Here is a 24,665-nt window from a genome sequence, read left to right as displayed (position 1 = left end):
CTCAAGATGGCCCAATTGTCGAGTCACCGAGCGAGGCACGGGGCGTGCAAGAGCGGTTCAAATGATGCATATATTCATTATATTCAGCCCAACTGCACATCTTCAGCTTTGTAGTTGTCCAGAACTATTCGGTAGATGAAATTAGGTGAGAATCCACCGATGTTGGTGATGTAGATATCGATGTGTTCCGGGACCACGTAGTCGAACAACGGGTTCGTCACTTCGCACTTTCCAACAAGATCGCTGTCCTCGTACGGCAGCACCTTGCCTGAGTTTCCCACCTCAATAAGCGAGTCTCTATCGAACGGATACGTTGGAGAAAACTTGTACAGACCTGCCACAGCAAACACCGGAGTTCGATGTTCCTTTGCACACTCGCACACGGTCGCGACACCGGCAGCAGTGACACAGCCACCGTTGGCAAAGACAGATCGCGCGCCGATCAAGACTTTTCCAACCCGCGACATAACAGCAAAGACCGTCGAGTCAGGAATGATGACCGTCTCGATATTCATCTCTGCGAGTTTTTTGGCAAAGCTGTGACACTCGTTGATATCGTTGGGGTAGGATTCTGTGATGAGAACGGTAAACTTACGTTTCAGACTGGCCTTCTGAAGAAAGTTCAAAACCGTCTGCGATCCCGGCGTAGGCGTCAGAAGCACCTCGTTCTCGTGAATTAGGTCCACTGTCATCAGTTCGATATTTTCGTGCACAGAGGCGATCTCGTCTATCAACTCGCGGATTCCCTGGATGACCACCGAGCGGAGGTCCTGATTGGGCTGTTTCGTGGCCTGTGTTCCCTGCGGGTTCGTTGTGTGCGTGGTGGAGAGCAGCTGGAACATGGAGGTATTGTACGGTGCATTATTGGCGCTCTGGGTGACAGAGTCTTCGCTCACCTCGTCTCTGATGATCGCCAGCACACGTCTGACGATGTTTCCTGTCGCAAACTCGCGAGGCTGGGCCTCTATCAGCTTACATCCGACTCCTCTGATGAGGTTGATGAACTCCTCGGTGCTCGACCATCTCGAGCTCGAAATGACTCTCATAAGCAGCCGACATGTTGCCGTGGCAACATTGTACGATCCCGTGATCTGTCGACGCTTCAGTTTCGAGATGAACGAGTCCACGAGGACCTCATATTTTTGGGTGGAAGACATTACGACCAGAAGCCAGTAGAAAAATTTTATCTATCGTCGCGTCGACCTAGCCGTTTTTCATATGACTGTTGGTATCTTGGTTGTATCCCAATCGGTTTCCAAGGGCTTATCGGCTGACAAGGTTGTTGATGCGCTGAAACAACGCCTTGACGGGCTTGAATTGAAGGCGCACAAGGTCGTGCCAGACAAAAAGGAGGATATCCAGGCTGCAGTGTTGGACTGGGTGAGACAGGATATCAAGCTTATCTTGACTGCAGGCGGAACCGGCTTTTCCAAGACGGACATCACACCAGAGGCCATCGAGCCGTTGTTGGACAGAAAGGCGCCTGGGTTGGTGCATGCAATGCTTTCCTATTCTCTTCAAATCACCCCCTTTGCCATGCTTGCTCGGCCGGTAGCTGGTGTTTGTGGAGAAACGCTTATCATCACGCTGCCCGGCTCGCCAAAGGGCGCCACGGAAAATTTCCAAGCAATAAAGGAGATCATTGGGCACGCGCTTGCGCAACTGGGAACCGAGAGCTCAAGATCTCTGCACAAAGAAGCCCGTTCCGGCCATCATCATCACCACCATCACGGAAACCTTGCCAAACACGAGCTAGTCGACTCTGTCGTTGCAAGACACCGAGTCTCGCCGTATCCCGCGATATCTGTCGATGAAGCATACTCAAAAATCAGCGAGAACACGCCGGGTCCAGAAGTGATCGAAGTGAGCATTCTGGAGCCTCGCATAGTGGGCAGCGTGGTTGCAGAAAATGTCACTGCTCAGATGGACGTTCCAAATTTTCGCGCAAGTATTGTGGACGGATACGCGGTAATCAGCTCCGATGGACCGGGTGTTTACCCTGTTGTCAGTGTTTCGCATGCTTCCAAGAATGACCAGAAACAGCTGGTTGCAGGACAGATTGCGAGAATCACCACAGGAGCACCGCTTCCTGAAGGGGCTGACGCAGTGGTGATGGTGGAGGAAACGCGGCTGGTGGAGACCACTGAGGACGGGAGCGAAGAAAAGCTTGTTGAGATACTGGCAAAAAACGTTAGAGCAGGAGAGAACATCAGGGCCGTCGGTTCTGACACCAGGAAAGAGAGTTTGGTGCTGGCGAAAGGATCTAGGATCTCACCGGGAGGAGGCGAGATAGGTGCACTGGCGAGCGTGGGGGTTAACAAAATCAAAGTGTACCGCAAACCGGTGATTGGGCTGCTCTCTACCGGAAATGAACTGCAGGACGTGCTAGCTGAAAACGCTCTCCATTATGGAGAAATCTACGACAGCAACAGGCCGACGCTGGTATCGATGGTGCAAAACTGCGGGTACGAGGTGGTAGATCTCGGAATCGCGCCCGACAACAAGGGTTCTCTTGTCAAAATTATAAGGGACGCTGTGGACGTCAAAAAAATTGACTGCCTGATCACTACTGGAGGAGTGTCCATGGGAGAGCTTGACCTGCTTAAACCGACGATTGAAAATGAGCTCCACGGCACGATCCATTTTGGACGTGTCAGAATGAAGCCTGGCAAGCCAACCACTTTTGCAACGATCGGCAGATCCACCGTTATTTTTGCTCTCCCCGGTAATCCTGCCTCGTCTTCTGTTTGCTACCATCTGTTTGTCCTGCCCTGTTTGCTAAAATGGCAAGGAATCGAGCCCGCACTGGGCCAGAAATTGCCTACAGAGCCAATCGTGAAGGTCAAGCTCGCAGAGGACCTAAAACTGGACCCACAACGCCCTGAGTACCAGCGGGTCAGCATTCGTCAGAGAGACATGGCTCTGGTTGCAACCTCTACCGGGTTCCAAAGAAGCAGCAACATCGCATCTTTCAAGAAGGCCAACGGGCTGGTGTGTCTTCCTGCTGCCAGTGATTTTGGCAAGACAGTACTCGCAACCGGGACGGTGGTGGACGCGATTCTCATCGACCAAATCTATATGTGATTATATAAGCAAGCATCAATATTTTTTTGTTTCGCCAATTTCGAGACTGATAAAATACTCCTAGCAAGATACCTCTTCTGGCGTTTACTGTCGCCAAGAATGAGTGGGCCCTCAGGAATGATGCCTGAGAATATGTTTCAGGTAGGTAAATCATCAACAGTCACTAATCTTGCAGGAAACCCTCTCAGAGCTCCATAATCTAAAGATCTCCGAGCTCAAGAACATCTGCAGGTCGATTGGACTGGTTCGGTCAGGTCGCAAGGCCGACATCGCGGGCCGCTTGGAGCAGTTTTTCTCCAGTGGAAAATACCAGGGAGATAACGCACGCTTACTTGCGGTTCGAGCGCTCATAATGAAAGCATCAATAGGACAGGAACTTCCGCCTTACCAGGTGCTGTATGCTACGTATCGCACCAATGCCCACACAATCCATGTTCCAAACCAGTACACGCCAGACCAGCCGTCAGCGCCGCCACCAGCACCTGCTCCCGTCCCTCGACCGGCTCCAACTACTGTGTTCAAGAGGAGTGATTTCTACAGTCTTAGACAACGAATACATGCGAATGGCATGAATCCTGTTCTTGCGCCCCAAAAGATAAAGGATCGAGGCTGTTGCAGATTTGTTTTCAACCTGCTTCCAGAGGAAAGACAGCTGCTGACGAGCAGTCCCAACATGAGAGCGTGTCTGATTTCCGCACAGCGGTCTGCTTCCATGAGCGAGCAGGACCTGGAATTCCCGCAACCGAACGAGATCACGCTAAACGGCATAAAACTGAAGCAAACAGGACGGGGAATTAAAGGCAAGCCAGGGTCTGCGAAGCCCATAGACTTGACCGAGCACTTGCGATTGGGCGAAACTAATAGATTGGATGTGGTGTACGCGTTCACCAACGTCGATTTTTGGCTATACTTGTATATTGTGGAGACGATACCGGTGAGCTTGCTTCTGGACCGGATTGTCAATAAGGCGCACATTTCAGAGCAACAGACCATCGAAAGCATCATGGAGAGACATCAGGAGGACGATGACGATCTAATTCAGACGGAGAAAGAGGTGGTTTCGCTGATGTGTCCCTGCTCATTTATCAAGATGAGGTATCCGTGCCGGTCAACCAAATGCCGCCATATCCAGTGTTTTGACGCGCTCTCGTTCTTGCAGTTGCAGCAACAGGCTCCGACATGGCAGTGTCCCGTGTGTTCTTCCCGAATCGAGCTTAGCGACCTGGCCTTAGACGACTATTTTCTAAAGATAGTGGAGCAAACGGGGGAAGACGACGAAGCAATCGAAATCGACGAGCAGGGCAACTGGACCATAAAGCACGAGACCGAGCAGTCAAGAGAGCAGAGCGAGCAGCCTCAGGCTCACGCAAAAAGCGAGGAGCCGGTGGCTGTCATCAGTCTTGACAGCGAAGATGATGAAGAAGATGCACAGGAGATGCAGAATGATGTCCACAGCGGAACGAACTCTGCTTTGCAGCAAAGCCGTCCAGAAAGTACTGACGCGCTTTCATTGCAGGTTTCGGAACACCGAGAGGGAACTAATGAGGCAGAGAATATGCACGCTGTTTCTCTGCCCCCAGCTCCACGACCCCGTGCTTTCGAGGTGATCAGCCTGGAATCTGACGAAGAAACAGACGTGAACGGCTCCGAAACGTACCCGCCAGAGTCTTCCGAGACTCCGAATTTCGTCGAGGGACTGCCCCACCACGCTCAAAATTACCAGCCATTCGAGCCCGCGGCTGAAGAGCTGGCTAAAAAATCTGCCGCGTATTCGGCCGAACAAAAACAGGAGTCGACAGAGAAAGTTAGTGCGCAGACTCTTTTCATGCACGACACGTCCCCTGACGTTGTCGGGAACGGCAGCTCGGACATGGGCCGCGGGGAGAGTGACGCGGCCCAGACCAAAAATAGCGACCCCCTGCTGGGATTTCATCTACCGTTGTAAAATATGTATGTACAATATATACTCCTCTATATAGGAATCCAGACACGCGTTCTCTTCATGTACTCAAGATACTCCTGCCCGAAGAACTGGATGAGAAGGGACTCTTCATAGCGAATGCGCCGAGAGAAGAACCGTTGCAACATGAAATAAAACGCAATGAACGAAACGGGGTTGCACAGAAGCACCTGCGTGCCAAGGGCCCAGTAGAAAAAGCCTGCATAGGATGGGTGCCTGAAATAGTTGTAGACCCCGGTAGTGACCAGCACGTGATTTTTCTTCTTCTCTGTGACAATCGTGTGGCTGAACGATTCGCGCGCAGTGGCCATCGCGGTGGACCGCACCACCTGACCCAGCCCAATTAGTAGGGCTCCAGCATGGAACAGCCGGGTGTGAGACGCCTTCCACTTTGGGAAGAAATAGTACTCCACAAGTGCCTCTGTCATTGATGCTGCATGCGCAACGATGTACTCAGACCCATTAAAAAGGAGAAACGAGTCGGAGGTGACTTTATCGGGAGAGTACTTGGCTGTGCAATAGAATTCCAGGAAGTGGAACAATGCAACTGACGCAAGATAGACGGGGACCTGTTTGAAGGCGACCGCGAAGAACAGCGCACATGAAACTCCCAGAGAGGCTCCCAACAGGAATGCTGTGAGCGAGATTTTTGCGAGCTCTAGAGACATTTGTGCTGGCGCAGAACGACAGTACTATTTTGGCACGACGGGTGTTTCTGAACTAATATGCAGAAAAAAAAAATCGTGGTGAACTTCGTATGGCTGGGCGCTGCCCGCGATTCCTCGGTATTTTCCGCTCCCATTTTGCTCTGTGCGACAAGTGTTTCGGCGCAAGCACCGCACAGTTGGCCCTCAGACAGAGATAAGGGACCATCCCAGGAGAGCTCTTATCTTTTGCATCTCATGCGAGGCCCGCACCTGCGATATGGTGCGCCGATTGACAGCCGTATAATGTCTTCCATCTTGTCCAAATTTTAACTTCATTCTGTTGGCATCATAAATGCATAAGCATATACGAGGGCTAATTAAAGATCCACCTACTCTGATTCGGCAATTGCGGCCTAATATGGACTACATGTTGGCTGCGCGGTCTACATGACGCAGCATCTCTTGCCATGTTGTTCCTCAAATAAGGCTCCTGCACGGAACACGGTCTTATGCAAGCTGCTGTAATGCAGATACTATGAATTCACTACCCTAAATAAATACCATGTCAATTCTCCATGGACTCGTAGCAACGAATGCTCTTGGTGCCGTTTTGCAATAACAATGCACGCGAACGTGTCTCAGCTCCCGTGGCCGACGCTAGACCAGCCGCCATTCGTCACAATGGAGCCCAACTATGACTTCTCAGACTCCAGGGCAGAATCTGAGGACTGGTATGCCAATATAAACGTGCCCAGCATGGGATTGGTGGACATCTCTGTTTTGTCAGACCCGCTGGTGCCCGAAGTTGCTTCGCTTGTTCCCGAATACCAAAACACTCTCGCGCAACACGCGCATACTATACAGCCCGCTGTGGAACCCAGCTACAAGTGGCACGCTAATACACCGATTTTATTCGAGCCAGAACGCGTCGTAGCTGACAGCAACAAGTTGAAAGCCGCGAGCACACAGCCAAAAAAGCAGTTCGCCTGCGAATTGTGCGCAAAGACGTTCACGCGAAGAGAGTCCATGAAGAACCATGTCTCGTCCGTACATCAGAGACTCAAGCCGTACAAATGCCAGTACGCCAAGTGCACACACGAATACTCTACTCCCTCAGACCTGAGACGCCACGTGCGCGAAAAACATCTACGCAACGCCGAAAAGCTGTTCATCTGCCAAGGTCGCACCGCAGACGGGAATCTATGGGGATGTGGCAAACGGTTCCATCGCTCTTACCAGCTCACAGGTCACTGGAAGAGCAATAGGTCGCAAAGGAAGTGCCACATTCCACCGGATTTTGACTACACTCCTATCAAGTTGTCGCGCGATACTTAGACTCTAGATGCTAATACGATTTCTGCTACTCTTTATCGGCCCCAGGCACACGCAGGGGGCCGATCGACGCGTCTTTCGTAATGGCCGAGGTCGGCCCGGTGCCAGGAGTAGTCGGATTCGATTTCGGTCATGCCTGCTAAAAATTCACGGCCCCAGCGCCAGAGACCTGGCGGTGGTGGCCGCCTGGTACCGTGCTGAGCTGAAGAATTTATATATTTTGAATAATTCCGAGATCACTTTAATTCTTCCAATGTTCAGAGCCGTCGCAAGAAGCCCTCTATCGCTCGCAAGAACTTACGCCACCGGCAAGGTCACCGGTCAATTCACCGGTAAGCCAGGTCCGGACGGCAAGTACACTGTCACCATGATCCCTGGTGACGGTATTGGTCCCGAGATTGCAGCCTCTGTGGAGGCCATTTTCAAAGAGGCCAAGGTCCCAATCACCTGGGAGCCTGTCGACGTGACTCCATCGCTGATCAACGGTAAGACCACCTTGCCAGCTGATGCTGTTGCCTCCATCAACAAAAACCTGGTCGCTCTGAAAGGCCCTCTGGCTACGCCTGTTGGTAAGGGACACCAGTCGATGAACCTGACTTTGAGAAGAACCTTTGCTCTTTTCGCCAACGTCAGACCTTGTAAGAGCGTGCAAGGCTACAAGACTCCGTACGAGAACGTCGACACTGTTTTGATCAGAGAAAACACCGAGGGTGAGTACTCTGGTATCGAGCACGAGATCGTGCCTGGTGTCGTGCAATCGATCAAGCTGATCACCAAGCCGGCCTCTGAGAGAGTGATCAGATATGCTTTTGAGTACGCCAAGTCCGTCAACAAGCCAGAGGTCAGAGTTGTCCACAAGGCTTCCATCATGAAGCTTTCCGACGGTTTGTTTGTGGAGACCGCCAAGGAGGTCGGCAAGGAATACCCAGACATCAAGCTTTCCTTTGAGCTGCTCGACAACACCTCCCTGAAGCTCTGTGCAGACCCATCTGAGTACAAGTCCTTGGTCATGGTGATGCCAAACTTGTACGGTGACATTATGTCTGATCTCTCCTCTGGTCTCATCGGAGGTCTGGGATTGACTCCATCTGGTAACATGGGTAACAAGGTGTCCATTTTCGAGGCTGTTCACGGTTCTGCCCCAGACATTGCCGGCAAGGGTCTTGCCAACCCTACCGCTCTCCTGCTTTCCTCCTGTATGATGCTGAGACACATGGAGCTGAACTCCCATGCCGACAAGATCGAAGACGCCGTTCTGAAGACCATTGCCTCCGGCCCAGAAAACAGAACTAGAGACCTGAAGGGAACCTCCTCCACCAGCCACTTCACGGAGCAGGTGATCAAAAATTTATAGAAAAATAGATATTTATCCATATAGTATGTCAAGATTACTTTCTGAGCAATTCTGTCGCACTCTTAATTATGAGCACTTCTGAGATCATTAGCAGGGTATGGGGCGGCGTCTTGTACATGCAGTTCCGTCTTGATCTCGCGCTGTCCAATCAGGAATCTCCAAGCTTCTACATCGCTGTCCATCGCAACTCGTACCTGCACAACTCGTTGCCGGTCATTCTCCAGTTCTTCAAACCGTTCCTGAAAGACCCCCAACTGGCGCAATCTCAAAATTGGTGGTTTGAGTTTGAAAAAGTTCCTCTGAAATGGAACTTGCCGGTTGGCCTGCTCTACGACCTCGTTACCACTGACGCGCAGATAGAGAAACAGGTGTGGGAAATTACACTTAAATACGACAACTACCCCACGGAATATGTGATTCCGATCGACCAGAACGCCTCGTTTCTCAAAGACCACTGGACCAACCAGCTCAAGGAGGCCTGTTTCATATTAAACGGCTCAAGCAAACTTGTAATGAACATGTCCCGCACAGACACAGACGATTTTTATCACGCTGCCATCCACAAAGATTCGACACAGTTCGAGTCCATGTTCAGAAAGCTGCTGCCTTCCAGCGTGTCTAGCTTGAAAAATCTCCCTATCAAAGTTTATCTTCCTCTATCCAACAAACTCATTCAGCCAGTGTTGTCTAATCTGGGCAGAAAAATGACTCTTGGCAATATGCTTCAGGATTTGGTTCCGGACTTATTCCCGTCATCGCTGATGTACACTGTGGCACACCCGTACTCGCACGGAGTCGTTCTTCCGCTCAACAGCTCTATTATCGACCTCTATATTTGCATGAAATCGCTGGACGGTTTTCTACATATCTCTATCAAGATGATCCAAAAAAACGAGCAGTGAGCTATTCGGGAACTTCAAACACCGCCTGCATCCAGCAACGGTACATCTTCAGCTGTTTCTTGCGGTTCACCAAAAGCCGCTTGTCATATGCAATTTTGCGCTCTATGAAAGGACCGCAGAATACGTTTCTGAGTTCTTCCTCGGTGAAGAAATACACCCTGGTGCCATCTCCTCTGACATAGAAATTGTCGTCAAGAAGGCGGTTTTTCTTGAACCGAATTTGCGCAAGATCATAGCGGCCATAGTCACGGAACAAAATTTTTCCGCCTGGGGCCATCATCTTCGACAAATTGTTGATTGCGTGCTCCCACTGATCGGGACTCAGGGCCGAAAAGACAAAGATCATGACTGCAATATTAATCGAGTGCGGCTCGACGCCCTCTGGAAGCTCTAAGTTTGAATTGGCTAGATCCCATACAGATGCGTGTACAACTCCAGCGTTCTTCTCGTAGAGCTCGTTGGATCGCACCAGATCGACCGCCACTTTGGAGTAGTCGCAACCAAACAGTTTGAGGTTTTTGTTCTCGTTTTGCTGCAAGATAGGGAACATTGTATTCCCTGCCCCACAGCCAATCTCAATGATGTTGCATGCGGGAGCGTCTGGCTTTGTCGCTTCGTAAAGGGAAGGGAACTCTATCTGTAACCATTTTCTGTCTTTGAAGAAATTCTCGCGATTGTTCTTGTAGAATATGTCCCAATATTTGGCTGGCTTTTCGTTGTACAGCTTTCTGTAGTACTCGGGGACGGGCTCGTTGTGTTGCTGCTTAATCTTTTCCTCAAACTCTTTGAGCTGCTCCTCGTCCCAGTCCACGTTGTCCCACGCGTTGTAGTTGAAGACCTCTTCTTCATTTTTTAGATATCTCTGACCAAAGTCGAATGGCTCGTCGCGGCCCAACCGTGACTCCAGCGGAGGTTTCTTATCCCGACTTGACATACTACTTTAAAATCTAAGTCTGAAAAAAAAATAAAAAAAATATTAGACCGTTTAGGTCAACCACGACTATCCCCAGATTTTCCCGAAATGGTAGCAATCTGAAGACAGCCCCCTACAACAGTTAATATTAATCGCCCAAGCCTCAAAGTTAGCAACAAAAGAGATTGATGAGGAAACACACGGGACACAAGATCTTGTTGGATCAAGACTATTTCGATCCTCTAAGCGTCCAAGTCGACGTAGGGCTACCTCCTCCGCCGTCTCCCAGCCATAAAATTGAAAAGTTCAAGCTCAAAACCAGATCATTCTCTCACACTCCTCACTCGCCACGCTTGGAGCAAGCTATGACTTTACCAGGTTTCCATCGTGCCTCTTCAGAATTTGCACAGAAACACTCCTTCTCCAACAGACACGCGGTGACCGAGAAGAAAGAGAGGAGCAGCCCGAAAAGGGCAGTTTCCTCGCCCCTTCACTTGGAAAATAACGGCTCAGACACTTCACTGGTCACAAGTTTCATCAATAGCTACAAGGACATGGGCGAATCTGACCACTATCCTGCCAACTCTGACTCAGAGCACTCTTTATTCTCGCTTCGAACTCATTCATCCAAAGAATCGCTACCCAAAGCTGACTCTCCCGATACCTATTACAAACCGCTGCCTTCTATTCCAATCGAGACTTTTAACCAGGCTGATGTGAGGGACTACAGTCTTAGTTCTCCACGCCCCCAAAGTCACCCTCAGTGTCCTCCAAAACCAAAACCGCAACCTAACAAACACCACATGTCGCCTCCTGACACAACCATCTTCACCAGAAAACCAACATACCTTAGAAAACAGCAGCGTTCAGCCTCAGATCAGGCCGTATGTGACTCTGGGATCGAGCCGTTTATACTCGGTGGGTATGAGCCAACCAAAACGTTAAAGATCGTAAATTGAATAGCTACATACTTTAAAATCCTATGGAGATGTGCTAATTGATACGCCCTAATCGAGCAGCTTTAAAACGACTTGTCTTGATCGGCTCAATAGGCTCATATTCCTTCTCCTTCTCGCTCTCTTGAAATCCTCCGTTATACTGGTGTATCATTTTTGTTCGTAGTCTCGTGTAATCCATCGCAATATTTGCTTCCAGAACCTCATCTGCAAGTTCGATGTCAGGATCCTCATCTGCGTCGTCAACCTCATTCTCCACAACTTTGTCCACTAATACCATGTCATCATCTTCCTCCTCCTCAGGCTCATCATCTTCTTCTCTTGGCACACCAACAGGTTTTGACTCCACCATCTTGTTATGAGACTCGAAATCACCGAGCTTCTCAATAATTTCGCCATGGGTCTCAATGTCATCGTCGTACATTCCCAGCGTGTAAGCTCTCGCCATCGTATCCAGATCGTCCTGCATCGCCCGGTAGTCCAGAGAAGCTGGAACAGCAGATATCTTTGAACTATCGCTATCCGACTGCTCCTCAATGTCTCTTTCAACCACATCATGCATGACTTCCTCTGAGTCTTCATCTGATGTACTTTCACGACTGACACCTCGCTGTTGGCGTTGGAGCTTGAAACGAGACACCTTCGTGTTTCGGGTCTTTTTCAGCTCCTCAGAAACGTTTTCTACTTCATTGATTTGAACCGATTCCGCAAATTTAACGCTCTTCTTTGCTTCTGCTTTCTTAGGTTCCGGAAGATTCGGCAAACTACCCTTTTCCTGTTTTCTCTGTCGTAATTCTGCTATCTGTTGAAGAAACATACTTCTTGCACCACTTGGAACAACTCTGACATAGCTCTCATCGTCATCATCGTCATCATCGTCCTCCCCTTCTTCTTCCGGAAACGCTCCTGTCAGAGAGCTCTCATCTTCGTCGAAATCCTCGTCATCAAAATCCTCAGCAATCATCTCAAGAGTGAGGATATCTTCTGGGTCGATTGCTGGTTTTCCGGGAGGATAATCAGAAGTCTTCTCCGAAGATTCATTGAGATCTTTAGCTTCCTTTGTTTCCTCAGTTTGCTTTGTTTCTTCTTTTTCAGTATTCACATTAGAGGTTTTTTTTGGAACGATATCCATATCGTCCAGAAGTTCAGCCAGTTGTTCTCGATCCTCATCGATTTTCTTCTGCTCTTCTTCAGATAGTTCCTCAATCTTCTGAGTTTGAGTGGGGACCTCTTTTTTTTCCGCCTCATGTTCGGTAGACTTCAGAGTGGTATCAAAGTCTGCTTCCTTTGACTGCGAAGCTGGTTCCTTGCGTGTCACTGATTCATTTTTGGTTTCACCTGTTTCTGGGTTGATTGACCGAGATGATTCCACACGTCGGTCATCATTTGACATTTCTGCATAGGGTTTCACATCACCAGAAATTACGTGCCCTTCATCATCCAGCTCTTCGCGGATCTCCATTATAGGCAACTCGTCGGATTTGGACTCTTTGTGATCGTACTCATCGACCTTCCTCAGACTTTCGAACAGCTCCATCAGCTTTTTCTTTGAAGCCTTGCGCTCTTCTACCTCCCTGTCCAACCTGCTAATTTCCGATTGCACGTTACGTATCTTTTCCTTTACCCATTGTTCTTCCTTTGCTGCCTTGTCTTTGAATACTGTGCATTTATCTCCCACTTCTTCGCTCTTTTCCTCCACGAAACGGCGAGTCAGGCTAGCAAACGTGTAAAGGTGGTTTACTTCAAACTCGTAAAGCTGCTTGACCGCGACCAAGTTGTACAGAATAGCATCTATAAGGGATATCTCGTGTTCCATTTGAAGTAGGAGTTAGAAAAAAAAATTAAAAAAAAGTTAATTTATGCCTCCGTATGGACAGATCGTGATCGGTCCTCCCGGCGCCGGGAAGTCGACATACTGCAACGGTATGAGCCAGTTTTTGAACTCAATAGGCAGAAACTCACTAATCGTCAACCTGGATCCAGCCAACGATCTTCTGCCATACCCTTGCACGGTCGATATTAGAGACTTTATCACCCTTGAAGAAATAATGGACGACGAGAGTATACGATTGGGCCCCAACGGAGGCCTGGTATACTGTTTGGAGGTGTTTGAGCAAAGCATCCAGTACTTCATTGAGAAGATCAAAGATTTGATGTCCCTAAGTCTAGATGGGCAGTCCACGTACATTATTTTCGACTGCCCCGGGCAGACAGAGCTGTTCACCAACAACCCCATTTTCAGGAATATCTTCGGCAAGCTAGAGAAAGAGCTTGATTTCAGGTTTTGTGTGGTGTCGTTAGTAGACTCTATCAATTTGATCACCCCCTCTCACTATATTTCGACGCTGCTCTTAACTTTGAGGTCAATGCTTCAGATGGATTTGCCGCAAGTCAATGTGATATCAAAAATCGATCTTCTGAAATCCTACATTGACCGCGAGAAGGCTTCTAAAATGGAACAGCGCAAAAGACGAGAAACCGACGATGACGACCTGGAAGGCGGCTTGCCCTTCAGGCTGCAATACTATACAGAAGTCCAAGACTTAAACCAGCTCTTGCCATATGTGCGCACAGAGAATAATCAAAGGAGTTATTTTAATGAGAAGTACGAGAGGCTGACAACCCTGATAGCGGATCTTATCGAGGATTTCGGATTGATCCAGTACACGGTTCTGGCAATTGAGGATAAAGTTTCTATGATCAATCTTCTCTCGATAATTGACAAGGCCAATGGGTACTGTTTTGGAACGAACGAGCTTGGAGGCGACTCCATTTGGTCCGATGCTGTTCGACAATCATCCCTGGCGTTTATGGAAGATATCGACATCCACGAGAGATGGATAGACGAGAAGGAACGATGGGATGAGCTCGAAGAAGAAAAACGTCATGAATTGGAAGAGTACTTCCAGAGTATACAAGGAAAACAGGATCCCGAGGATGAATGGGAAGCTGCACTGCGAGACTGGGAAATGAAACAAAATGTAGAAAATAGAAGAGCGTAATTTCTGGATAGGTGCTTAAAAAGCGTATTTAAAAATGTGTTTAAATAATTTATGTCACTGAAGACCCAGCTACAATTGCATCCAACGTCGTTTTTGCTATGGCGGAGATTGCTCGAAGAAAGCCCCACAGACGAAAACTACCAGCTAGCATACTATCGCACACAGTACGATGTGACAAACAACTACGAGATGTGGGGACTCTACTATAAGCATTGCAGAAATAAGATCCACGATGCTGCAAGCCTTGACCAGCTTTGGCTTCAACAGTTGCGAATACCGAGCTTAGACTACGAAAGCCTTTTGAGTGACTACTCCAGGTTTGTGTCTGATCACTTTGGAGAAAAATACACAGATAAAATGAAAGAGATACTTCAAATAAAGAAAAAAGTGACACAGATACTAGAGAAAATCGAGCCTTGGGAGCTCCAAAGACAGGACAGAAGTCCAGAATACTGGATTGGCTATTTGAAAGCATTGCACGGAAGCAAAGTGCTAGACAGAGTGACCAAAAATCGCCTAATTCAGTGCACCGTGGAAAGAAGTCTTAGCATCCAGGTTTTTGTGCCAGTAATCCAAACCTATCTGTCATTCAACTTGGAGGTGGATGAATTGGCGTTTTGGGAAAGAGTGGTCCAAATTGAGCCCTCCAATGTAGAAGCGTGGATCCAATACATCCATGACTGTTTCCCGGATCAATTCCAAAGAGCACGGTCTCAGTTCAACAGCTACACCGATCTAAATTTGGCACCTGTCTTTTGTGAAATTCTGCGAATGGAACTTCGTATGCTTAAAGAGAATCCTGCGATGGCGCAGCCACTTTTGATGGAAGATACATATAATTATTTTTCAAGAGCCCTGAAAGCAGGGGACATATTCCACACTGCCGCAAAATTGTGTATTGAGGTTCAGGAGGAAATGGGAGACATTGATCGCATCACAAATGATTTTTTACTCCCCTTTTTGGAGGCTTTTGACAGTCAAACGGACGTATGGCTGTATGCTATAGACTTTGAAAAGAGGCACGGCAATCTTAGACATGTGACAGATTTATTCAAAAAAGCTATGGATCTTGCCGAGAGACTGGATTGGCCTGAGCGGCTAGCTGCTGAGTGGAAAAGGTTCGAACTTCTCAAAGGCACGGATGAAAGTCAAGAATTTTGCACTGAAGTTTGCGGACTCGCACTGTCACGGATCAAAGAAAAAAAAAGACGACTCTCAGAGCTTGAAGTGGGACAGAAGCTAGAACTGTCGCAAAATAAGAGAAGAGCACACGAGGACACTGCCGAAACAAAGCCAAGGAAACCAAAACCCGAGACCCGAGATCGCGAACACCTAACTATACTGGTAGCTAATCTGCCCCCTTCGATTGATGAGACGGCATTGACAGATATATTCAGCTCATGTGGGAAGATTCGTAGCGTCTCTCTTTTCGATGGGAAGGCGACTATTGAATTTTCAGACGAACAAGGACTGTTGTCAGCTATGAAGAAAAATGGCAAAATAATTGAGGACTCGCCGATCGAGGTGGTGCATCTGCAGAATAACACGCTTTGGGTTGCAAATTATCCTCCCGAGAAAACTGTGGAGGACCTGAAGAAGATTTTTGGACAGTACGGCGAAGTATTGGCCGTTAGACTGCCATCGTTGAAAAGCAACGTGCAAAGACGTTTTTGCTACGTTGAATATTCGTCTGAACACGATGCCGCGTCCGCTATGAAAGTATTGGATGGCCATACGATACAGGGGAAAACTGGTGATTACAAATTGACAGTCAAAATCTCGAACCCTGACGCCAGACAAGATCGCAAGGGCGCACTGGAAGAGGGTAGACAAGTGTATGTTAGTGACTTGGACTTTTACAAGGTCGACGAGGATAAGTTAAGCGAGGAATTCTCAAAATATGGTGATATTGAATTAATCCGCATTCCTGTGAAACGTGATGGAATGAGCAAGAAGCTTAACAACGGATTCGCATTTGTTTCCTTCAAGTCCAGCTCCGATGCCGTTAAGAGTCTGGAACTGGATGGCAAGTTGCTGGCTGGAAGACCAATGAAGGTCGAACTAGCCACCCCCAAGAAAAAGAAAGTTTCTGTTATCGGAACAGGGAAGTTTGATAAAGCTAGGACAATCTCGGTGCTCAATGTTGACGACAAGATTAGCACAGAGAATCTCAAGACTACTTTCGAAGAAATAGGGCCAGTCACCCAGATAGAGTGGCAACCTGCGAACAACGCGGCCTTGGTTGAATTTGAAAGTGTGAGAAGCTCTGGCATGGCAGACTTCAAGTTCAACGGCCGCAAGATCGGCGACACTACTGTCAGAATTGGCACCTTTCAAGACTTCTTGAAACTGAAGAGGAACAAGATTTAATCTGTTCTATGTAATCATTCTAAAAGCATATCTTTCAGCTGTTTGATTTCATCAAGAACACGATCCACGAGTTTATACTTCTCGTCCGAGTCGAGCAATTTTTGCTCTTCGAGATTAGATGCGACGATTCTTGAAGAAAGGAACTTGGGATGCGAAATGAGATAGTTTAAACCGTTGACAAGGTTGAGCCGTTCCTCTTTAGAATCCAGACCTGGAATGAGCTTAACAGAATCAGAATTGGAAGCCACGTTCTCGTAAATGTCCAGCAGATTGAGAGCTTTGGCCAAGAAAATGATTTGGGAGGTCTCGTGGACTACTGGAAGACTGATAGGCGTGGTAGAGTCCAACCATCCGGATAGAGTGCTTTGGAACTGTTTCGAAAATGATTTGACGAACAAGTAGATCTCAGACGATAATTTCTCGCCAAACGTCGTGATCAAAGTCAAAATGGTCGATAAAAGACCGTCAACCCAGATTTGGTGCAGCCTAGCCGTGGCGGGTACTACAGGAGAAACATCACCTCTTTGAATTTGCACCGAAATCTGAGAGTCAACCAGAACCATAAATAATCCATTTGCCAATAACTTTTCTGCTACCGGCTTCAATTGCACAAGCTCGTTGATGATCTTGAGAGAGATTTCCGAAAATACTGCTTCCTGATTGACCTTGATTAGATGGGAGCAGGAGAAAAAATTTGCGGTCGATCTGAAGAGGCCCGAATCTATCACCAACTTGGCGATGGAAACTTCCAAGTCACGAGGAAGATGCTTATTGACTAGCGTGTGCAGCAGACTGATGATCAGCGAAAGGTCATCTGCTTGTTTGCAGACCAGCAAGGAGCTTCCATAGTCTGTTTTTCTAGAAGCCATCACTTCATTTTGAATGGACTTGAATATCGTTTTCACAGAGTTGGCAATGATTGCACTAAAAATGTCCACAAAAGTGGCTCCATATTCCATGAACAGCATGGTGTCCTTTTTGATCATGCCAAGGGCTATCAGGAGAGTTCTTAATAGCGGACGGTAGTTTTGGTTTTCAAAGCTCAGAAGCCCCCCTAGCAAATCGATATCGTTTGACACAAGGAGTTGACAGGCGGAGGAAATCAAAGGAAACACTATCTTATCGTCAAACTTGTTTTCCTTGCGTTTGGAGAAAGTCAGACAAACAAAGAACGCCAAATCGATGCGTTCCTGGTATATAATGGCAAACTTAGGTGAGATTATTCCTTCTTGGTCGTTGATTTTTAACAGAGTTGTAGCAAGAGAAATGTACTGGGGATCGATCTCAACCCCGTTATTTTTGCAGAAGCAGGTGACCAAGGCACCAAAAGACTTAGCAGCCGTGACGCGCGCAGAGACCAATTGGAAACTTAAGCTGCTGGCAATAACTTGATTTCTCACTACTTCCCACTTTGCGCTTTTTTCGAATAGCTTGTCCATTAGTTCCAAAGAATGCGAGGAATCATGCCCATAAGCTTCTTTGACAAAAAAGGGAGTTCTTTCAAATTGCGAAAGCTTGAAACTCATCCCGTCTATGGTGAACTCTTTCAATTCGTGTTCAATCGGAGAGAGGGAGCCATCTTCAAGCTCAAACTTATCCTTAAGCTGCGCGATGAAATCCTGGGAATTCAGAAGCTGATAGATCTTCGTTTTGTTCGCGTTGTTCTTGGAAACAAACAGATACAGAGACACTATTTCGGCCATTTTTGCTTTTATGTTGACTTGGTAGAAATACTCCTTCCAAGCCTCGCCATCGTCAGTTGACAGTGGCTTCGGGAATGAGCTCAACTCGCTGATGATGCTCATCACAAACTTCTCATCGTCGTTATCTTCTTTGGCGGTTGTCCACGAGTTGAACGCAAGGGCAAGAGATTCAACCAACTTTAGCGACACATTGCTTGGATAGACGGATATTTTCGAAATCAGTGCCTTCAAAATCTTCAGAAGCGACAATTGCGACTTCCTCAATTTATCTTCCTTACTGAGGCTCTTCTTCTCGTCTAGAATGCAATCCTTGATATTTCGTCCAGTGATAAAAACGATCGACAGCCCTTCTTGATCTCCTTCCATGACTGAGGAGAAAAACCTGAAAAGCGCTATTTTCATTCCATGTGTCTCAAACTCATTTGCCATGTCCACAGCTAGACACTTAAGTAAAAGTTGCGTATGTTCCTGTCCAAGGTGAGTGAGCAGAGATGGCGGCTCTTTCTCCCAGCTCGTGCTGACAAGGCTTGATAAAAGATTCAAGACACTTGCACGCAGGTTCATTGTGCCAGCGTACAAATCGACCAGCCTTGGAATTATAGAATAAAGGTCCATCTCGAAGGCAGATGCAAGAGTCCCTTGGCAGGCGCTTCTGATGGATATCAAAGTTGTAGCGAACTCAAACATACCGTCAATGAACCTTTGCTGCCAAAGACCAAAGAGCCCCGAGGTATCAATATCCGTGACCGCGTCAGAAAGGGAACTAAAAGTTTCCAAAATTGGCTTTGAAGTTCTTGAAACTTGAATATCAGGAACCAAAAACATCCTTGTGATTCTTTCGCAAGACTGAGCGAATACACGCGTCACTTTTGCCTTTGGGTCTGTTCCATTGTCAACTCCATAGAGAGAAACAATGATCTTCACAAAAACTAACTGAGCATAAGTTCCAATCTGTAGCCTCTGAACATCGTCAGTGAACATCCAGTGCAGGAAGTTTTCATAAACATGAATACAGTAGGCCACTAGCCGATCTAGCACCTCAGATTTCAGCTTCCAATTGACGTCGTCAGAAACGACTAAACAGTCATCTAGTATAGAATTTGTGAGTTTTAGCAAAGACAATGTGAACCCGTACCTCCATTTAACCATCTCAACTGTTCCCAAAATGGTACTGGCCAGGCCAGCATTGGCCTTTAACCCAAGAAGTTGCGACTTGTAAAGGTATGACCATATCCTGAATGAATATCCGCAAAGAGAGAGAGAAGACAGAAGATCGAATCCAGATTGCAACAAATGGACATTCCGCAACTGGAGCGCTTGCTCTAGGATACGGAAGATCACCTCGATGACATCACAGTCATCTGCAAACATGCTCATTGCTTTTATAACCTCGTCAAACTTGTCTTTCTCGAGCTCCTGCGAGATCTTGGTCATTAGTTGGAATATCTCGCACGCAAGATCAACTTTTTCAGGGTTACTATCCAGTTTCTTCGAGAGATTTTTCAGAATTCGACCAAGCAAGGTCCATCCATTATAATCGTAAAGAAAAGCCACAACCAAGTCATCTTTGTTTGCCCCAGGGAAGAGTTGGGCCTTCGTGCCTTCTTTCAGCAGCAATGACAGTTCTCCGGGAGTTTCGTAAGGGGGCAGGACATCGATATCTTGTGTGAGCTTGATTAGTTGGGGATTTTCATCGTCTATGAGGTACTTGTAATAAAAATCTTCCTCTTTGAACACCTCCATGTAGGACTTGAGATTAGCGAGCTCTTCATAAGCCAAGTTCGAGTTTATTCCGACAAGACGGATAAAAGACTTGATTGACAAAGGCAGCTTAGCTCGAGCAATGGCCATCAAGTCTTCTGTTGCTGGGTTGAGGAAAAACCTCTCAACTATCCTGTCTGGGGCATTAGTCATTATTTTTCTGATTGCAAGAGTGATGTTGTCGTTAAGCTGGATGTAGGGAACAAAGGCAACAACAAAGGCTGCCAGAATGGCATCATATAGACTATCATAGGACAGTATTGCGTGGCACCTGATCATGGATGCACATACGTCGAGTTCCTCGGCTTTTTTAGCGCATGTTAGGTAGATCTTCTGTAGATTTTCAAGCCCGCCAAACTTCTGAATCAACTGGACACTGATCGGATGGCTGGGGTTGTTTGAAATCACCAAATGCTTCCTATGCAATATGATGCTCCAAGCATATAAGACGATGGAATTGGCATGACTTGTCAATAGACAGTCATTAATGGCATACATTATTTCTGGGTCATTCGTGAACGAATCCTCATCTGTTAGCGCTCCAAAATTGAAATCGAGGTCCAGCATCACTAACGACAGAATAGTGCAAAGGCTTTCAAAGGTCGCCACCCTGTCGTTACTGTCATCTTCACAAAGACGAGAAAGACCACAGAAATTGGAATCTTTCATCAACCTGAACCACTTCATTGCTGTACCTTTGGTAAAACCAACACCGGTTTTGAATATAAGATATAGGATCAGATTCAGCATATCCATAACCAGTAGTTCGAGCTCCATTTGCAGGCTTTTCTGAGAAATCTCTATCGGTGTCTTGTTCCACTCCACCAAAGACTCGATGTAGGCCTGGAGCAAGTCGTAGCCATTTTGCTTGATTTCGTAACAAATGTCTTGCAGATCGGGCGACAGCGAATGCTCGTTCTTTATTAAATACAGAAGCGTCTTCAGGACTGCTCTGGATTCCTTGATGACATTGGAATAGAAAAGCGTAACATCGTCATGGCTTTCTCTTGATTGGAATAATGATTTGTCGGCGCTGTCGATTTCACTTTCATCTGGGATTCTCTCGGCAGTGATCTGAACGATCCGGGCAACCTCATGGACGTCAAGACGCAATGTCGTTGAGATCTCAGAAACATCTTTCTGCTGCTTAGAAGTCAATTTATTTTTGACAATCCGTGGCCCAATTTGAAAGTCATCTGAAGCCGTCTTGGATGTTTTGTTTTGGAATGGCAGGTTCTTGGCCAAAAGATGTTTCTTATTTAATTCGACAAACCTGCTTAAAAATGACGAAGCAGAAGAATCCGAGACACCATTGAGCAGCGTCAGATATGCATGCCGAAATGTCCAGTTTAGATCAACTGCAGGCTCAGGTTTATCAACGCTCGTCTGGCTGACACCCATCTAAGAATGTTTCTCTTGAACCAGTTTTTGTTTACTTGGGTTTTTTTTTCACTTCCAGGTGCAAGGAGTACTAAATATAATATATACAGGTCGACACTGCTACCTGATGAAGCTCATGTCATTGACTTCCGGTGGCACTTGCTCTTCTTTCGGCGAAGGCTCAATTTTCACATCAAACACGGTGTTGCCCTTAGTATTCGGCAATGTAGCGTTCTCTGTTGACGGAAGATTGTCCCCGTGGAGCTCACCCATGACCAGCTTGTACCAGCTTTCGTGGCACTCCTGCACAACTTTAAGGGTGAACTTGGCATCCTTGTAGTTGCCATCGAACAGGAAAGAGTTTGGGTTCTTGCCTGTTGGCATCTTGTATACCTGGAACCATCTTCTCAGGTTTTCCAAAACTCCTGGCATTTTCTCGTAAACGTCTTTCACGTCGTTCAACGCGGCGGCGAGCGGGTCGCTCGTATCAATGACAACGACCTTCCAGTCCAATTCGCCGTCGTCAACCAGGGCGAGCGAGCCGAGAATCTTTACAGGCTTGACTGTCCCCGTGGGAGACACGTCACGGCCGATATCGATGACATCTAGCGGGTCGTTGTCTCCTAGGATATTTTGATTCACCAGCGACGACGCCTCCAGCGGAGACTCCCAAGTTTGCGGGAAGGCACCGTAGTTGTGTGGCACTCCGTGGTTCGGGTAAATATTGTTAAGATACCTTAGCTTTCCCTTTTTGGTGTCCTGGACAATTGGATTAGCCCTGACATCTTTAGCTATTTCGTATTTAGCGTTGACCCACCTTGGGATCTCTACCACCATATTGGCGATACGCTTTTCTTTGTTCAGGCCCAATGGGACGTCATGGAAGAACGATCCAATTTCCCCATCCTTCAGTCTCAAATACGTTTTAAAACTAGGCGAATTGCGTGTGCCCGATACGACTGAGCTTAGGGCTCTCGATAATTTAAGCATGTTAGATAATCTTCTTTACATATTTTTTTATGCCGAGGCCCGGTGCGAGGTGTCATAGTGAACATTGTTCCAACCGTCTTTGCAGACAATGTACGGCAGCGAACTGCCAACCAGACCCTCAAGATTTCTTTTAGAATGGGCCGTACCCACTGATGCTCTCAGAAAGTACTGGGAATTGAACAGGGAGTGAGCCGGGTTAAATGGGAGATCGAACATCTCGTGGAATTTTTTGATGCAGAAGTCAGCATTAAGCTTTTTCGATCTTCTTTTTGAAAGTTTGGTTGCAACGAACTTCCATTTATGGATCTCTGCCAGCGGAAGAAGATTTCGCAAGATGACCGCGTCTTCCTCTGTAAAGATCGACAAGTCGACTCCTGGGTCGGCCGGCGCATATTCCACAGGGCTTATCTGTGTCTGAAAAATCGAGGTTCTAGATGAGCTTAATCGGCGCGGCGGAGCTTGTGGCAGGTAATTGTAGCCTTTACTGTGGGGTAGATCACTATAACTGGAGGAGTACGGCGGGGTGTTCCTCTGGAAAAAGTGCTGCGGGGACTGGTAGTAAAAATGCGAGCTGGCTGAAGTGGAGGACGTGGTCGAGGTCAATGGAGGAAGAAGGGTGGACGGACGCGAGACATTTTCCTGTGCACTTGTGTGAGGTCGGGCAGAATCATAAGGGGACCCTATTCTTCTCGGAAGCTGTCGGATGTCGCGCGTTCCTGCGGACGAGTCGTCTTTTGTCGGATCGACCATACAGAGTCTTTAAAATGTTCAAGTTTGAACTTTTCAGAAATTCCACGGCCGACGGCCTTGGGGTGGAATGTCAATAATAATTTTATACAAAATCTTGCAGAACTTATGCACGGGAACGTTATATAAAATAGAGATAATAATATGCACAATAATGTTCTTATTACCGGACTTATGCACAGCTCCGTAGAGGAGAGCGTTCCTCCCTTGGACCCGTGTTATCTTGGGCCTCAAGCATGAGCTGGCTTTTAATTGTGTGCCATTTTTCGCGGTCGTAGGCCCCGACCACCGCAGACGGGACGCTGCTGTCGTTGGAGCGGTCACTTAACTGGCTCTCTGGGGTGAGACTTTCGTTTAAGTGCCGCACAGACACTCCTGCAACCGATTTGACCGGCGAGCTGCTGGGCGTTTTGAAGTTTGAGGAAAGCGGCTTTTGGTACTGGTGTGTGCGGATCGGGGACGTCTGGAGCGACTTGAGGAACTCGAAGTTGAGTTCTGGCTGCGACTGGGAATGCCCGAGACGCTTTTTGAATTTGAGACTGCGCAGTCTCTTGAGCGGGCTGCTGGAAGTCGAATGCAACGAAGGCGACTTGCGGATCGACCTCGACGGCGAGCCACGTGAATGCCTGGTGATAGTGGAAGACCTGGACCGTGACTGGGTGCCCTGCGAATGGTAGCCTGTCAGCACTGAGGACAGGTCGCTGAACGACCTGGTGAGATCCGGCCGCTTGAAGAAATTGTTTCCCCAGAGCTGCTGTTCCTCGTGCCATTGGCGAGAGTGTTCGTTCCAGGCCTCCAGCGAGACGTGGTTGAGGCCCGGGTCTGCTGGGCTAGCCCAGTGCGGCTTTGGTACTTCTGTAATATTCTCGAGCTCGGCAGAAGAACATGACATTGGTGCCAGAGTTTCTTCCAGCTGTGGTAGCATTTGTGGCATCTTCGATTGCAGGAGCTGCTGTGCTTGGACGTCAGCCTTGAAGTGCAGGTGGAAAGACTCGGATGAGACGTTCTGGTCTGACATTTTTTCTGAATTTTCTGAGTCCTGCTTAGAACGTTGATCATGTATTTCTGCTGGTTGCAATGGGTCGAGAGACTTTTGGCAGTGGACGTCCATGATTTTCTCTGCCATTTCGTCCACCAAAGTCTGGGAAGAGTGCTTGTTCCTGACGTTCGCTTCTGGGTCCGGAAGTTTTACCGGCCGACGGCCGGCTGTTAGCTTGAAGAGACACGACAGAATGTACGTGGTGAGCATGGCAAGCTTCATGTACTTGCATTTGGACGGAGCCTCGAGCACGGTCTCCAGCCAGTATATGACAACAGGGACGGACAGAAGATTTATTATCACACAGGCGCGGTTGAAATTGTGGTCTCTGCTCCATAGACAGGCGACTTGAGACAATCCAGCTGCGTATTCCAGTGCTGTGATCAGGATAAGTGGCACAGATCGGGAGTACGCGAGGACCACCATAGCAAGTGCCACAGATGCAGAGGCCCACGAAAGCCCAATTGAAGCGAACATGGGGAAAAGCACTCTCAGGACGAGCATTTTTGAGAGGAACTAAAAGCT

General features: G+C 47.7%; 14 protein-coding genes across 14 annotated transcripts; 7 read left to right on the top strand and 7 right to left on the bottom strand.

The window, feature by feature from the left end:
• Positions 1–83: 83 nt before the first annotated feature.
• On the bottom strand, positions 84–1,157 carry KL911_001786 (uncharacterized protein; the record flags this gene model as incomplete). Its single annotated transcript, XM_043196782.1, has 1 exon — positions 84–1,157. One exon carries the CDS (start codon positions 1,155–1,157, stop codon positions 84–86), a length of 1,074 nt encoding a protein of 357 aa, XP_043055547.1.
• A 61-nt stretch (positions 1,158–1,218) lies between these two features.
• Positions 1,219–3,084, top strand: KL911_001785 (uncharacterized protein; the record flags this gene model as incomplete). Its single annotated transcript, XM_043196781.1, has 1 exon — positions 1,219–3,084. One exon carries the CDS (start codon positions 1,219–1,221, stop codon positions 3,082–3,084), a length of 1,866 nt encoding a protein of 621 aa, XP_043055546.1.
• Positions 3,085–3,183: 99 nt separating this feature from the next.
• KL911_001784 (uncharacterized protein) lies at positions 3,184–5,029 on the top strand (the record flags this gene model as incomplete). The annotated part of the gene is made up of 2 exons (XM_043196780.1): positions 3,184–3,225; positions 3,305–5,029. 2 exons carry the CDS (start codon positions 3,184–3,186, stop codon positions 5,027–5,029), a joined length of 1,767 nt encoding a protein of 588 aa, XP_043055545.1.
• A 1,283-nt stretch (positions 5,030–6,312) lies between these two features.
• On the top strand, positions 6,313–8,377 carry KL911_001783 (uncharacterized protein; the record flags this gene model as incomplete). The annotated part of the gene is made up of 2 exons (XM_043196779.1): positions 6,313–7,010; positions 7,138–8,377. The coding sequence occupies 2 exons, from the start codon at positions 6,313–6,315 to the stop codon at positions 8,375–8,377; spliced, it is 1,938 nt and encodes a 645-aa protein (XP_043055544.1).
• A 68-nt stretch (positions 8,378–8,445) lies between these two features.
• On the top strand, positions 8,446–9,279 carry KL911_001782 (uncharacterized protein; the record flags this gene model as incomplete). Its single annotated transcript, XM_043196778.1, has 1 exon — positions 8,446–9,279. One exon carries the CDS (start codon positions 8,446–8,448, stop codon positions 9,277–9,279), a length of 834 nt encoding a protein of 277 aa, XP_043055543.1.
• A 1-nt stretch (position 9,280) lies between these two features.
• KL911_001781 (uncharacterized protein) lies at positions 9,281–10,213 on the bottom strand (the record flags this gene model as incomplete). The annotated part of the gene is made up of 1 exon (XM_043196777.1): positions 9,281–10,213. The coding sequence occupies one exon, from the start codon at positions 10,211–10,213 to the stop codon at positions 9,281–9,283; it is 933 nt and encodes a 310-aa protein (XP_043055542.1).
• Positions 10,214–10,380: 167 nt separating this feature from the next.
• On the top strand, positions 10,381–11,151 carry KL911_001780 (uncharacterized protein; the record flags this gene model as incomplete). Its single annotated transcript, XM_043196776.1, has 1 exon — positions 10,381–11,151. One exon carries the CDS (start codon positions 10,381–10,383, stop codon positions 11,149–11,151), a length of 771 nt encoding a protein of 256 aa, XP_043055541.1.
• Positions 11,152–11,185: 34 nt separating this feature from the next.
• Positions 11,186–12,964, bottom strand: KL911_001779 (uncharacterized protein; the record flags this gene model as incomplete). Its single annotated transcript, XM_043196774.1, has 1 exon — positions 11,186–12,964. One exon carries the CDS (start codon positions 12,962–12,964, stop codon positions 11,186–11,188), a length of 1,779 nt encoding a protein of 592 aa, XP_043055540.1.
• A 43-nt stretch (positions 12,965–13,007) lies between these two features.
• KL911_001778 (uncharacterized protein) lies at positions 13,008–14,150 on the top strand (the record flags this gene model as incomplete). The annotated part of the gene is made up of 1 exon (XM_043196773.1): positions 13,008–14,150. One exon carries the CDS (start codon positions 13,008–13,010, stop codon positions 14,148–14,150), a length of 1,143 nt encoding a protein of 380 aa, XP_043055539.1.
• Positions 14,151–14,201: 51 nt separating this feature from the next.
• On the top strand, positions 14,202–16,520 carry KL911_001777 (uncharacterized protein; the record flags this gene model as incomplete). The annotated part of the gene is made up of 1 exon (XM_043196772.1): positions 14,202–16,520. One exon carries the CDS (start codon positions 14,202–14,204, stop codon positions 16,518–16,520), a length of 2,319 nt encoding a protein of 772 aa, XP_043055538.1.
• Positions 16,521–16,534: 14 nt separating this feature from the next.
• On the bottom strand, positions 16,535–21,385 carry KL911_001776 (uncharacterized protein; the record flags this gene model as incomplete). The annotated part of the gene is made up of 1 exon (XM_043196771.1): positions 16,535–21,385. One exon carries the CDS (start codon positions 21,383–21,385, stop codon positions 16,535–16,537), a length of 4,851 nt encoding a protein of 1,616 aa, XP_043055537.1.
• A 99-nt stretch (positions 21,386–21,484) lies between these two features.
• Positions 21,485–22,354, bottom strand: KL911_001775 (uncharacterized protein; the record flags this gene model as incomplete). Its single annotated transcript, XM_043196770.1, has 1 exon — positions 21,485–22,354. One exon carries the CDS (start codon positions 22,352–22,354, stop codon positions 21,485–21,487), a length of 870 nt encoding a protein of 289 aa, XP_043055536.1.
• Positions 22,355–22,381: 27 nt separating this feature from the next.
• Positions 22,382–23,104, bottom strand: KL911_001774 (uncharacterized protein; the record flags this gene model as incomplete). The annotated part of the gene is made up of 1 exon (XM_043196769.1): positions 22,382–23,104. One exon carries the CDS (start codon positions 23,102–23,104, stop codon positions 22,382–22,384), a length of 723 nt encoding a protein of 240 aa, XP_043055535.1.
• A 169-nt stretch (positions 23,105–23,273) lies between these two features.
• KL911_001773 (uncharacterized protein) lies at positions 23,274–24,644 on the bottom strand (the record flags this gene model as incomplete). The annotated part of the gene is made up of 1 exon (XM_043196768.1): positions 23,274–24,644. The coding sequence occupies one exon, from the start codon at positions 24,642–24,644 to the stop codon at positions 23,274–23,276; it is 1,371 nt and encodes a 456-aa protein (XP_043055534.1).
• Between the last annotated feature and the right edge of the window lie 21 nt (positions 24,645–24,665).

This window comes from Ogataea haglerorum, assembly GCF_019207285.1.
Source record: "Ogataea haglerorum isolate 81-453-3 chromosome Unknown 81-453-3_NODE_4_length_651989_cov_98.092404, whole genome shotgun sequence".
Taxonomy (NCBI): Eukaryota; Fungi; Ascomycota; class Pichiomycetes; order Pichiales; family Pichiaceae; genus Ogataea; species Ogataea haglerorum.
Note: the sequence above shows the minus strand (reverse complement) of the source record. Positions and strands in the feature narration are given on the sequence as shown.